Source organism: Phycodurus eques, chromosome 23 (assembly GCF_024500275.1).
Source record: "Phycodurus eques isolate BA_2022a chromosome 23, UOR_Pequ_1.1, whole genome shotgun sequence".
NCBI classification, from domain to species: domain Eukaryota; kingdom Metazoa; phylum Chordata; class Actinopteri; order Syngnathiformes; family Syngnathidae; genus Phycodurus; species Phycodurus eques.
In genome coordinates this window covers 3,694,198-3,708,993 of record NC_084547.1, presented here as the reverse complement: position 1 = coordinate 3,708,993, position 14,796 = coordinate 3,694,198, and the positions used below count along the sequence as shown (strand labels likewise).

At 44.7% G+C, this 14,796-nt stretch overlaps 1 protein-coding gene across 3 annotated transcripts in view; it reads left to right on the top strand.

Annotated features, from left to right (window-relative positions):
• Window positions 1-813: 813 nt before the first annotated feature.
• The window catches only part of adam19a (ADAM metallopeptidase domain 19a), a 43,960-nt gene continuing 29,977 nt past the window's right edge, over window positions 814-14,796 (top strand). Inside the window, exons 1-3 of one of the 3 annotated variants that reach the window (XM_061669024.1) lie at window positions 3,604-3,997; window positions 4,078-4,205; window positions 8,361-8,440. In XM_061669024.1, coding sequence (XP_061525008.1) covers window positions 8,384-8,440 — 57 coding nt within the window. In that variant the 5' untranslated portion in view covers window positions 3,604-3,997; window positions 4,078-4,205; window positions 8,361-8,383. Of the gene's footprint in view, window positions 1,024-3,603; window positions 4,206-8,360; window positions 8,441-14,796 lie in introns of those variants that run through there. The other 2 variants (XM_061669023.1, XM_061669025.1) reach the window with 2 other exon arrangements.

Here is a 14,796-nt window from a genome sequence, read left to right as displayed (position 1 = left end):
CTTCTTACCAAACAGCTGTTAATGGTAGAAAAGCTACAAAAATGTATGTAAGGAAAACCAATAACTCTATGTTGAAGACATTGAACATTAATTGGGAGTAGATTTCAACTAATAAGATACCTGGAAGTATATATATACTATAATAAACAAAAGTCAAGGGGCCGATATTTATACACCAATTTAAACAATTCAGCCTTGTAGTGTATAAAGAGCTTGGAAATAAATGTAAAACCAAAACTGGAAATGCTAAGGCGAATTATAAGGACTGCGTGTCAGCTAATTTTAAGAACCCAAAGCAACTCTGGAAGAGAATTGACAATAACTAATAAAACCACAAAAGAAATCTTAAATTAAAATTAACAATGAAACGCAGTGAATCATCAAGAAAAGCAGAGGCATTTTCCCACAATTGGAAGCTCACTGTCCTGCCATCCTTATTACTCTTCATGGAACCCGCTCCAAAATCGATGTGAAAAATGTATTTTACAAGCCATATATTTCAGTCCAAATCTAAATATTCAACAGGATTAAGTGTGTGTTTGTGAGTAAATGGCGGATTGAAAATTGAACCCAATGCATGCATTATTCATCCCTCCTTATTTTCATATATGGGTTTATGCAAATGACAACCAACCATGAAGCGTGCAGGGAGGAGGCTCATGCCTCTGACTTTATCTCGTTAAGCTCAACATCCTGCGAGCAGATGCTTCAGACTTCATAATAAAAGCTTCCCTTGTGGGCCAAACGCTCAGCTTTATTTTGAAGGTCACAGACGGAAATGTCGCCTCCTTTCGCGGCACTCGGAGGAGCTTGAGAAGCAAGCTAACGAAGGAGGCACGGAGGCAGGCGGAGTTGAGCAGCTGCCCGAGGACGAGGCGGCCGCGGCGGCACGACGGAGGCTCACAGGGATGTACAGTAAACACAGGCAGAAAAACGGCCACATATCGCCGGCGGCGTGCGCCTCTTTGCTCTTGTTTGTCGCTTTGCTCTCGCTCAACGCCTCGGGACGAGCCAGCCGAGCCGGTAAGTCCAAAGTTGGATTCAACCAGTTGCGCGGCCCATTTCAAAGCGTTTCGGGGTCGCGTTTGATACCGGAGAAACTTTGTCAAGTCGACTTTGTCCGTCAATTTTCCGTCATGAGTCGTACTCAGTCCGTTCTTCGGTTCTTTATCGTGTGTTCTCGCTCGACTGAGCCCTAAATTGGCGGCTGCTCCCCGTTGCCATTTTTTTTGCTCTCTTTGTCCTTAAAAGGAGTTTCGGGGACTCGAGTACCGTACAAGAGGGGGGAGGTATGTCGGGGCTTACGACGGCCCCGACATACGATATTCGTGGTCATGAACGGCGGCTGCCGTAAAAAGGCGCGGACAGTTTCCCCCATGCTTACTGTTCTGCATTTGATTGCGTTATATTTATGGCCAAGAAGAGTTTTACATACTAAAAAAATCGTAACTGTTATATTTATGGCCATGCGGAGTTTTACATACAAAAAATATAAAAAAAATAGTAACTGTTATATTTATGGTCAAGCAGTTTTACATACAAAAAAATAGTAACTTATATTTATGGCCAAGCAGAGTTTTAGATAAAAAAAAATATTTAAAAAATTGTAACTGACCAAACGATATAAAAAAAAAAAAAAAATCGTAACTGTTGTCACAACTTTACCATTGCGTTAGCGCAGTGGAGTGCAAAGGGGGGGGGGGGGGGGGGCAGTGGCCCCTTGCACCAGTCTGTGGGGCTTGAATGTACTGACAATGCGCTCAGTGTGATCGATATCCAGTCATGTGAACTTGTTTTGAGCAGAACAACAGCTGCAATTCATTTATAAAAAACAAAACAAAACAGGATTCCATTTGTCTTGTTTGCAGTTTTAGTCCTACGAAATATGATTTGTGCTCCTTTTTGGTATTAATGACTGGCTGCGATGTGAACCATACGACAATCTAACCGAACCTTTGCAGCGCCGTGTCACCACCGGCGTGCCTTCCGGATTCCCGATGTGGCACATCGTCCCCGCTCAGGCTCAACGCAGCAAACGTCTCGTCGGTAGCAGAGGTCGTATCTGGAGGGCTTGCGTGGGATCCACCGAGTCACAATTTAGTTTTTCGCCGTGTGTAAATGCTGTGAAGGCTTGTAGAGTAGGTGAGGAGTGCTCTCCATTCGCAATGATTCCTGTTCCGCTCTAAATGCATTCCGCCACTAAACGGTAATTCAACAATTGAACGGGAATTAATATATAACAAAAAAATTCTCACTGCACATAACATGAATAAAACTGAACAGAAGTTTAGCTCCTCCCCGACATATGAAGATGAGTCTTTCAGCTGAAACATACTTCCTTGATGCCAATTACGGGTTTAAAGGCTTTGGTGCCATGTTGTGGCATCTTAGGAAGATTTCAGTTGAGTTCTATCACTCAAACATACTTCCTTGATGCCAATTACGGGTTTAAAGGCTTTGGCGCCATCTTGTGGCATCTTAGGAAGAGCACAAAAAAACACAACTAGTTGAGTTTTTCAGCAAATAGTGGCAAATAGCTTCCCCAGGGGGGGAAAATGTGAATTTGCGTGGGTTCACTGTTTCTTTAAGCCTTTGATGATGGGCTTGGACTTGGCTGGGCTGGGTTTGGGCTTGGTCTTGGTCTTGGCTGGGCTTGGCCTGGCTGGGCTTGGCCTGGCTGGGCTTGGCCTGCCTTGGCTGGGCTTGGCCTGGCTGGGCTTGGCCTGCCTTGACCAAATACTGCACACCCCTGCCCCTTCTCCTGGAATCCAAGATTTCACCCGCCATGAACACTGGCTCGCCATTGATCACCCACGGAGGTGGAGTAGGCACCGGTGAAGGACACAGAGGGCTGGAGAAAATTTGCTTGAGCAAGGAGACATGCAATACAGGGTGAACTTTGATGGAGGGAGTGAGCCTAAGTTTAACTGCCACTGGGTTAACAACAGAGTCATTTCAGAAAAGGACCAATATACCGAGGACCCAGTTTCTTAAAACCCCCGGCCAGATGCAAGTCTTGTGTGGACAACTACACCTTCTGACCAGGACGGTAGGGGGGATCTGAGATCAAACGACGATCGGCCAACTGCCGGTTGCAAGCCGCAGTACAGGACAAGGCTGCCTTTTCATCCCGCCACACCCGCTGAGGCCTTCAAAGATGGACCTGAACAGATGAGACTGGATTGGCCTAACTTGGCTGGGCTGGGCTTGGCCTGTCTGGGCTGGCTTGACCTGCCTGGGCTGGCCTGGGTTGGGCTTGACCTGCCTGGGCTGGCCTGGGTTGGGCTTGACCTGCCTGGGCTGGCCTGGGTTGGGTTGGGCTTGACCTGCCTGGGCTGGCCTGGGTTGGGTTGGGCTTGACCTGCCTGGGCTGGCCTGGGTTGGGTTGGGCTTGACCTGCCTGGGCTGGCCTGGGTTGGGTTGGGCTTGGCCTGCCTGGGCTGGGTTGGGCTTGGCTTGGCCTGCCCGGGCTGGGCTTGGCCTGCCTGGGCTGGGCTGGGCTTGGGCTGGGCTGGGCTGGGCTGGGCTGGGCTTGGCTGGGCTGGGCTGGGCTGGGCTTGGCTGGGCTTGGGCTGCCTGGGCTGGGCTGGGCTTGGCCATCCTGGGCTCGGGCTGCCTTGGCCTGCCCTGCCTTGACCAAATACTGCACACCCCTGCCTCTACTCCTGGAACCCAAGATTTCACCCGCCGTGAACATTAGCTCGTCATTGATCACCCGCAGAGGTGGAGTAGGCACCGCTGAAGGACACAGAGAGCCTTGGCTGGGCTTGGCCTGGCTTGGCCCGCCTTGGGCTGGGCTTGGCCTGGCTTGCAATGATGATAATTGGGGAAAAAAAGACACTCCTAATAGACGAGAATTGGAATCTCCACTGTGTCCAATTGGGGGCAACTACAATGGATAGAAGAGTGTTGGCTATGTCTGGGAACTTGGCCGATCAGCTGGACGGGGATCTGGCAGTTAAACTGAACAATTTGAACTGTGAGCTACAAGGCAAAGGTAAGACTGCTTCTGATTTGATAAGTTCTCTAAATGCATTTGAGCTTTAAATGCATGAACATTTCCTCTGTGCATTTCAGAGAAAAAAGGTGCTGCACTTTACTTCGGCGGAGATGGTGCTGAAAGATAATCCTGAGAATTTAGCAGATGGTGCTGAAAGACAATGCTCAGACTTCAAGTCTGAGACTTTTGACAAAGTTGTAGAAAGGTACTGTGAATGCTACATTTACAAGGCCGTAGATAATTTTCTGTTGAGTTTAGGACATGGGTTGTATTTACAATTTTGTTCGTGCAGGGGTGCTACACGCGTGTAGGAATTTTCATAGGCGTTGGTGCAACGTCGCCTAAAAGGTCTTTGATGAACTGTCACCATGTTCTGTTTTCGGTGACCTCAGAAAAGCTACGGTTGATGAGCTGCCACTGGCATATGGAATATCGGAAAAAAACAAGCTTTTGATAACTTTTAATGTCCCGGGTGCTGCGATGGTACTGACCAAGTTAGAAGTCAATCGGATGAAATCTGCAGGACAAGTTCGCAAAAGTGTGACACTTGTAAATTTTCCAAAAGTGTACCTTTAAAAGGTCGTAGGTCAGTTTCTGTTGAGTTTAGGATATAGGTTGTAATTACAATTTTGTAGGTGTCGGGGTAATACACGTACCTGCCAAGTTTGGTAAGTGTAGGTGTGACGTACCACAAATAGCTCTTTGATGAACTGTAAGTATGGTATCGTAAGGTTTGACCTTTTTCGCATGGTTGCTGATGCCTTGCGAAAAAAGTCAAACCTTACGATTACAAAGTCGCGGGTCACTTCCTGTTGTGTTTTGGGTATGCGTGCCGTTGGAATTTTTGTACTTCTGGAGTAGATACAGGTGCCAGCCGATTTTTGGAGCTCTTGGTGAAACGTACAACGAATAAGACTTTGATGAAATTCAGGCATTTTTGGTTTTGTGGCGAAATGTGGAATGAAAAGTTTGAAAGCCCGCTCCTGTCATATAGTTCGTCAGATTAAAAAGATTTTGATAAATTTTAATTTCCCATGTCTTGAGATGATGCACACCAAGGTTGAAGCAAATCGGCTGAAAGCTGTAGGAGGAGTTTGCAAAAGTATAAACCCTGAAACAATGCAAAGATTTCACACTTTTTTTCCTTCAAAAGGTCATAGGTCACTCGATATCGCGCGCACTTGACTTTTTTGTGCGTCTGGGTCCCCTCTATATGCGTGCCAATTTTCAGAGCCGTAGGTCATATGGATCACCGAGTTGTCCTTTGATGTACTTTCAGCATCGTTCTAGGGGGCACATTAATTAAGTACAGCACATTAATTAAGAAAAACAAAATAACGGCATCATTGGTCCAGTCATCCATGTTACAAGCATCAGACACATGCAAATGAGTATGAGTAATAGTAGTAATAATAATCATAATCATATAATAGTCTTCTTCAGAAAGCATGTTGCAAATCATAACATTTGATCTGGGACAGATAACAGTAAAGACATTTTGGCTTTGAAAGTTTGAAATGTATTTTCTTTTGAAAGAAATTATGAGCTTTTGATAGATAACAGCTGCCAATAATTCAAATACGTCAGTAAAATAGAATTTCAAAAGGAAATTCAGTGGGCGATGTCTTTACCGCTATTGATCAAATAATATGAAAATGACCCATATAGAGTATGTATCGCATCTCCTCAGTGTGTTCCTGAAGCGCTCTCGCCGCAACCCTTTGGCAAACCAGAAACCCACTAAGCATTTGTCAAGAAGATAGCAGGGACCGTGCCCATCCTGCTTCCTCTTCCTCCTATCTTTTGGGCCGACTGTCTGATACAGCAGATCGCGCCGCGCTGTGCGAATGAGTCATGAGTGCCAGTGTCGCCCGCGAGTCTCTCGGGAGACCCGCGGAGGAAACGGCCGAGCGATTGAAAAAGACGCGAGGCCGCCTGAGTGTCAAAGGTCTGGAGACCATATGACCGTGAATATTATTGGGGAGAATGCAAAAGTAAAGGCAAGGATGGGTTTTGTTCCCCTATGATGCTGTGCTGGCTGCACTTTGAACCTTGAATCTTTTTAAAAAAAAAAAAAAAAAAAAAAAAAAAATTGAGAGAGAGCCCACACAACGACAGCATGGATTGTATTCTCTCTCATGGCGGCAGCACTTAACGGTAAATAACAAGAGTAGCCAACCACCCCCTTTGAAGCCAACAACTCCCTTTGATGCTTTCATCTCCTCTCCGTCTTCACCTCCGTGTGACTGAGTTACACTTGACAGATTTGGCATAAATTTGGGCTTCATCTCAGGGTGTTGTAACCTTTTTTTAATTTTTTTTTTTTGCGGGCTCTTTGCCATGACAACAATGAAGTGAAACATGAGGCGGCACAAGGGCAGTGCGATCACGATTGCATCTGGTGCCCAGATTACAGCCTCCCCATTAAAACACTCCCATCCGGATTGATAGTGTTTATTTCGACACTGCACCCTGCACTCTGCTGATGTAGTCACAGATTGTCGATTGCCGTCACATTATTTGCTTCTTTTCCGCACTCGGTAAATCACAGCCCATAGAGCTAACAATCACCGCCGTGCGTACGCCGAAGCTTAAGAGCTAATGACTGCATCTGCCTCGTTTACTCGCTCCTCAACAGAAGTCTAACTTCAAGCTCGCAAGATCAGCCTCGAACCGGTGGCCTCTTCTTTTTTTTTTTTTTTTTTTTTAATGACTCCCCACGGACGTGCCTCGTTTTGTCAATGTTTTGACTCGCTCACAGCGACGCTCTACTTTTGAAGAACTTCGAGTCGGCCGTCATGGCTTCCAAATAATGTTTTGGGTTTTTTTTCCCCACAGAAATGGATTTTCTGATTGTAATCTTTTTTTTTTTTAGGCCTTACTATGACATTATTCAGAAAATGTTTCTTTTTTCCCTCCCTTGTGGGATTTGCTTTACTTGTCCTGATACCCCAACATTTTTTTCCCAAGCATTATCTTCAACTTCCACAGAAATAATAGAAATATATATTATTTTCTTTACAGATAATGTGAACATAAGTGTCAAAACAAGTACAGTATGTAACCACAACCACAAGGCCAATTGATAAATTCATATTTAAATGTAACTTCCACTGAAAATCCAGGCTAAACTTTGTCACTCCCTGACCTTATCTCTCAGGAGAGTTGCATCACTTCCCCTTACTTCCTTGACACCAATTCCTATTTACATGGGCCTTTGGCGACATGTTAAGATGAAAGAGAATGGGTAACCTTTTCAGCGAATAGCTGGCGATAGAAAAGATCCATTTGTTTCCATATTTTTGTTTGCGTCAATTTTCCAATGTATATACTCTTGAAAGGAATGATTGAAAGCAGAATTTGGAGGGATGAGGTGTGCATTTGCACTCGACAGTCAGTGGCAGGTGCAAGCGTTGCTGTGCACACGTAGTTGTCACTGAACAGCGTCGGGGGAGAACGTTTACGAATGTCGGACATTTCTCTCCATGGGAAGATGATGTGAATTTCATTTTTTGGGGGTTTGTGTTTAGGAGCCTGCAGCTGTCCAATTCTGTTTGTTTGTGTCGCACCGAATCGCAACATTAGATTTATTTGTTTATTTATCTATTTATTTCTTTATTTTGAAAGCCAGCCAAGAAAAATGAGCGTTTTATCATTTTTGATGTGTCTGCATTCTTATTAGTTCATCCAAATTCAATGAGCCTCTCGTCTCTTTCGAGTATACTTTTGTCTTTTGAGATTGCGTCAGCGTGTCATCCCCCGCAATTGAATTTTATGCAAATGCTCTAAACGACGGGCGAGTCCGGCGCTGGGAAGCGGCCTCTCCGTTTCAATTCTTCTTCTTCTTTCCTCGAATGCCACTGACGCCTTTGCCCTCGCCTGTCGGGAGCCATTCCAGGCCCAAGCGCCGCCGCTGACATTTTATAGATTCTTTTCCGTGTTATCTGTGAATAATCATGTCATTTGCTTGAGGGGGGGAGGCATTTGATCTGCCTCACCCTGAAGAAACAAGGCTGTCAGCACTTTTGCTTTGCTAAAAGGTGCACATCTCACTGCCAATCTTTGTTGTTTAGCGATGCAAATGGGGCCATTGGATTCTTTTGTTGTGCTTATTGCGTTCCCGCTTGAATAAAACCTTCCAAACCCGATGTGTGTGTGTGTGTCTGTGTGAATCATGACTCGCTTTACAGATTTGTTTTTGACCAATTTGAGGTGAGGCTCGTGATTCTTATCAGCGAAACTAGTCATCATTTGGCGAGCCGGGCAGAAACACAGAAGACCCGCAGAGCTTAATGCGCAAATAATCGAACAGAATGCACTCTGTTAATCTTCTGCTCGTGTTTTTCTTGCTTTCCCAAAGGTTTACAGAGAGGACGGACAGTGATGGCAAGATGGCTTTCTCAAGGTCGAAACAAGAGGGAGGCAGACATCTCATCTCAGGTAGGTCAACTCATCGTCTGTTTCAAATGTTTACAAAAGAGTCGACCGGTGAGTCACAAAGTGTGGTTCACGTACCTCGAGTGAGTTGAAGATAAGAGATTCAGGGGGCGAACCTCGGTTATGAGGGAGATAAATGCCAACACGTGGGAGGTTGGACAAGTTTAGGCACCTCACAATTGAACAGTCTATGTACTTAGGGTAGGAACAGTATGTGTCGCGGTAGTTGGGGAGAAAAGATGACGCAGTTGATGGAGTGAATGCCAAACGCCGTGTTTAAAAAAAAAAAAAAAAAAAAAGCCACTGACATTCAACTCAAGCCATGCAGTGAGTCAGCGTTGCTTACGCCGTGTTTCTCAGTTGTATATCCGTCAAGAAATGACTATTTTGCCATCAAAAGCCCTTTCTCAGTCTTGTTTTTGTTGTATACTTGAAGGTGTCACCAAAGCAAAAAAATATTAACAAATTTATTTTTCTGGTGAAAGAAGAGTCTACACTTTCTTTTGGTAGGGTTGGGTTTCTTCTATTGTCACTTAACACAATATTGTGTGGGTTAGGATTTGTCACTTGTGGGGAGTAGCTGGACCCAAGAGCAGATGTAAAATGATGAACAGTTTATTGAGCAAAGGTTATGGAGGTGGTCCTGGATGTGTTGGCAGGCGGCGGCGTGGACAGGTGACAGGCAGTGGACAGAATTGGCGGCTGGCTTGGTGGCAGGAAAGACGTGGGTCAGGAACACAGGGGAGCACTGGGAACGAGGAGGCACAAGGGTTAACGGGGGACCGAGGCGTTAAGTGGCTTACTTGAGTGGTACCGCTAGAAGAGGCTGCAATACTTTGGCGAGGATTTCCTGGAAAACAGGCAGGCTTAAGTACCGGTGGCGATGTGCCTGATTGCAGACAGGTGCGGAAAACAGAGAGGGGAGGGGGCAGGACGAAAAGAGCCCTCCAGGCTACTATAATGGAACTGCTGGGCAGTATATGATGACAGTGTTAGGGTCTTGAGACATCAGTCAAAATGCGCTGAAACAACTGGCTACACGGGGAACGACTTTGAAAACCACTGGCAGTGAATGAGTTAAGCCGACTATATTTTAATGGTGGCAAGCTGGCTATTATGGCGGTGCTTGGTGGGGGAGGAAAAAAAAATTAGAGAGCCGATGTATTAGACCGATAAGATAATGTCGTAACAAGAGATTAAGTATCGTAGGCCGTGGCTGCCATGCACTAAAAAAAAAAAAAAAAGCTTTTTTATTCATATCCGTCCAACAAATAATGTGATAGTTTTCAGACCATTTCATTAGCTATTGCCTGCCCGTAAAACACAATTGTGCTATGGTCCGCCGGGAAAGGACACAAGACAATTGCGATACCTGCGGTCATTGATTCCACCCGCTCGGCCCATCTGTGACTCGTCTGGGCTCGCACGTCCTCGTCCTCCAGCTTTATCGCTGTCTCAATAAAATATCAGCATTCAACTCACTTCTGCATGTTTATAACTTGAGAAATTTTAAATGGTTGACCCAACACAGCCGACTCAACCCAACCACGCTATCACTAACCGTGGACAAGCAGTTGGCTGACTTTGTGGATGTAAAAGAATGGAAACTCGCACTTTTGACACATGAGAAATTGTAAATAGCAGCAACCCAAAAATAATTTTGAAGCATGTGAGTTGCCAAAATGTGTCACAACGAACCACGCGACATCGATCGCTTCGCTTATTGCTCTCAAGAATGTAAATGGGAAGAAGACTAGTGAGTAATGTGTGAACAAAGCAGCACAAATAAACAAAATGGAATAAAACCGGCGCTTGATGATGATTGTACACTGAACCCCTGTCGCGAATAGTTTATACATCCCGTAAAAAGAGTTTGTAATTGCCTACAGAGGCCAGGCGGAAAAAGCACTTGAAAAAGAGATTGGTATTCCTTATCAATTGATTTATTGTGGTCTGTAACAAGAAAAATAATAATCAACAAAGCATCAACACCATGCATCTAGCATGTACACAATCATGAACCCATGTTACATAAACCAGTTTCCCAGCTTTTATTGAGCCAAGGCACCTACTTTACATGGGGAAAAAAAAAAAAAAAATCTCTTCGCGCACCACAAAGCGAATATTGGATTTCACAAAGACGAATCCAAAAGGTTTGTACGCCTTAAAGGATTCAAAGACGGACTTGTCTCTCTTTTGTTTTGTTTTCCACTTGGCTGTTGAAGATTCACCGACTGAGCTTTGTGGGAACCGTGCAACAGACATCAACGAAGGCTTTTCGCGCATCCTAATGCCAGCCGTGATGGAAATGAATGGAAGGGAAGAAACGGGGAGTCGTGCCGAGAAACGTAACCGCGCCGGATGACTCGCGGTCACGCATACATCTGCATAGCAGCGTCAGCGCGTTGGCGTGCATGCTAATGATTGGATACTCATACGGTTCGGAGAAGACGTTTGAAAACAATAAGAGAGTTGTATCAAACAGACGTGCGTGTTAGTCACATATGTGTAATTTTCAAGTTACGGTGGCAAAAATCCAAAAAGGTCGCCGCTAAATAACATAACTAAATAACATATATTTACAAATTAATACACTCACTAGCTGTACTTGCATTAGTTAGCTGTACCAGCATATTCACAATCAAATAGTGTTTTTAATGCTCCCAAACCAGTCTTTGTATTTTCTTCGGAATCAAACTCATAACCGACATGAAGCTTAGTTCATGTTTGACCAAGTTAGCGTAGCTTACCTGCCTTTGTGGGTTTTATAGTGATGGATAAAGTTAGATGTTATTCGTGTTTGCTGAAATACTAAAGTCTGACTTGACTCAAGTCATGTGACTCGAGTGCCCCGCCTCTGGTATTTAGGTTTAACGCAATAAAATAGCGTGGCTTGGTGGATGGGGAATCAAAACGGTATTGGCTTATCTGGATGTTTTTCAGTAGCTATCAAAATGGAGGCAAAGGGTCTTATCAGTCACTGTTTTGCTCCACAAATAAGTGTCGGATCAGCAGCAACAAGGTCCTATCTCGCCGCCGCACGCCTCTAATGATTAGGCGATAAGTCAACCCGCCGAGCGCGCCGACGGCGATATTTCACCCAGGTGACATTAGCAAGTGCACACATGGCGTCAGCGTTTTATGGCTGTGCATGTGTGCGTGAATTGTTTGCGGACACACTCTTTTGTGCTCTTACAAATTTGGTTGCTCAACAGGGGGGCAAATGCTCCACGCTTAAAATGTACGATTGTCTGCTCAGACAGTTTTCTGGGGGTATCCGGTTAGACAAATCACTGAGCACACCACAGGAAAATAGCTTTGGATGGACTTGAATCTTTATAATTTAAATGCAAACACAGAGTGGCTCACCAAGTGTTAAAGAAAACGCATGGTTTCCAAACAGTCCAAATAGGATTTCTCAGCGCGTCTCCTCCAATTCCCAAAAGGTTGCAAAAGGGCCATAGCTGGGAATTGTGCTCCTTGGCCCGGCGTGTGCGTGCTTTCTCCATGCGATCATCGTTTCTTTCGCAACCAAATAAAGCGTGGGATTGTTTGAACCTTCAGGCAAAAACTTTACACGTATTAGTATAACCTCTCGCCGATTGCGCGGCGTTTCTAACTGGTAAGTCTTGATATACGGTTGAGACAACACGATGCAATCCGGGGAATTCATTAATCCATAATTCATGCTCTCCCCTGTCAGGACTGCTGGCTAATTGAATTACACTCTGCAATTTACATGCAGTGTGTTGCAGGTATTGAATAATTGGCTTGGAGAAAAGAGTTTTTTTTTGTGCGTAATGGATAACAAGCTATAACCGGTCTCACTGAAAGAAATGCGTGCCTTTTGAGAACCACTTTTAACTGACTTTCATCAGTATTTGGTGAATGTCATTGAATCTGATGCATTGAAACAATCAAGACCGATGCTTTAAAATAGACTTTTAAGTGGTATTTTTAGCTCGCCTTAATTCGTCTAATGGCCCGAGCTATTTTTGCTCTCGTTTATGAACATATTTTGTTGACGTTTAAGCAACAAGAACACGCTGCTTGTCATCTGTCATCGCTCTCGAGGGAAAACAAAGCGAGGCGAATAGCAGCGTGTCGACTGAGGCAAATGACATATTTGCTTGTTTCCGAGAGCTGATAATCACACTGTCGGCGGATCTCCGCTGACACGAAGGAGCGGCGCAACACGTCTGCTTATTTCCTCTCTCTCTCTCTCTCTCTCTCTCACTCGCTTTGCCCGCATCTGGATTTTGGACGCTCGTCTGCTGTTTCCGCTTGGCGTCCTTTGAGCTAAGTCAGCAGTAAGTTGCGATGCATGCGCTTGCCAAACTCACATCCAGCCTTTGCTTTTGAGCTCCAAGCCATGTGTTTTGTTTTTTTCTTCTTTCTTTTTTTTTTTTGCTGGTATCTTCAGCTAAACATTTTATTTTGTCAGGAGTGCAGTTGGGCATGTAATTAATTAATTCATGGTAAAAAGCACCCCCCAAAAAAACCCGCAAATTCATGAATAGCGTGTAGGGGAATTTGAACATAACGAACCGCAAATTGGCGAGGGTTCACGGTATTCCAGGATAATAAAAATGGAGATATATATGTGTTTTAAAGTTATTGAATACATTTATTGAGGCTTTGCTTACGATCCGGTGAGTCACACAAACAAGGTCAGGCTGCCAGGTCAGGAGCATGAGCGCCGTCAGTGTCCCCGTCCCCCCAAAAATCTGGTTATTCTTGCCACTTTTGAGCTTCGGGGGACGCAGACCCGAAGCTGTCAGTCTTATTTTGACGGCGTGGGAGAGGAAGAAAATGATCGCGTTTCCGGGAAAAAAAAAAAAAAAAAAAGCCTGCCGCACATCAAAGGAGCCGATGACACAAATATGCAAGCTCGCGTCGGGGGACACGCGAGTCCTTTCGTGACGCTTTTCACGCCAGTCAGTGAAACAGTCCACATTCAAAGATAGAACCCACTTAGTTGCGTATTGTCATTGTAATTACTCAGTGGGTGGAAGTTATCTTGGAACATAAATTGAACTCCCCCCGCAATGTTTCAGGAAAGAAAAATCCTTCAGAAAGCGTCCGCATGGCGCACAAAATAAAATAAACACTGTCCTCATGTCTCGGCTAACAATGGGACGATTTTACAGTGAAACATCTGTTTCCTTCCCTTATGAGCATTATTGAGTAATAATGCTTTGGCAAAGCACTTCTAGTAAAGCGCCATCTGGACACACACAACACAAAAGACTCAGCTGTGGAGCTTATTTTTAAAGGGGACATAGTATGAATAATTGACTTTAATTGTTTGTGTACAAATAGTTGGCCTGACTGCACAAACCACAAAAGGTAAGTAGTTTTTTTTTTTTTTTTGTCCAATCAGATTTCCGCCTCTATGTGTTGCCATGTCAGTCAAATCTGCCTTCAGAATCAGTAGTGCGAGTTGATGTCGTACATTAGCAATGGAACGTTCTAGAACCAATCACATTTCAAATTTGCGTCAGAGGTAGCTGGCCTAGGATCATGTCAGCAATTTCCCTGCCTCTGATTGGTTGGTCACCACTATCGCCACAAAAAGTCGCCAAACTCTTGCTACAATTTTTCAATTATTTGTGTATTTTGATGGAAGACTGTCAGAGACGTCGGAAGTGTTTTAATTTATTAAAAATGCCATTAATATGTCTTCTTTAAAACAATTCATTGATTTCGCCCTCGCCAATGTCGCGCACTCAACAATTGTGGACCTTTTCGCCTCGCTCAGCGCTCTCATTCGAGTAGTTTTACGGTGAAAAGTAGGACTTCACATGGATGAGAAATAATAACCTCGAAGGGGGAGAGAAAAGAACTCTTTTTCAGTCCGAAAGACTTGAAGGCAGCTATTCATGTTTTTTTAAATTTAAATCAGATGTTGATGTTGCTCAGAGGATAACTGGATTTAGATGTTATATATATGATGAAAGTTACGTGGGTGGGGGGTGGACAGGCGAGATCCTTTGGGAGTCTTGTTTTGATCACGGCAGGTCGGGCTTGCAAACGCCACGCGGGGATGGGGGAGTTGAGACCGGCGCTGTTCCAATAGAACGGCCGCCTTTGATCAGACCCTCGTCAGAACGCCGAGACGTCTCGTGACAGTGAGACGGGAGACGTCGCTCTGTTGGGGTTTAGGGATATTTCGGGGAGCACAAATGGGATATGATTCTCTTTCAAAGGAAATGTTGGGGTTTGAAAAGTGAGCAGTGGATTTTTGCCGACATACCACACTGAGTTGTAATAATAATAAGAATTTTAAAAAAGACATGGAAAAAAACAAGCATGCCAGGGCCGAGCAACTCTTACTTGAATCGGAGCGTTCCCAGTTG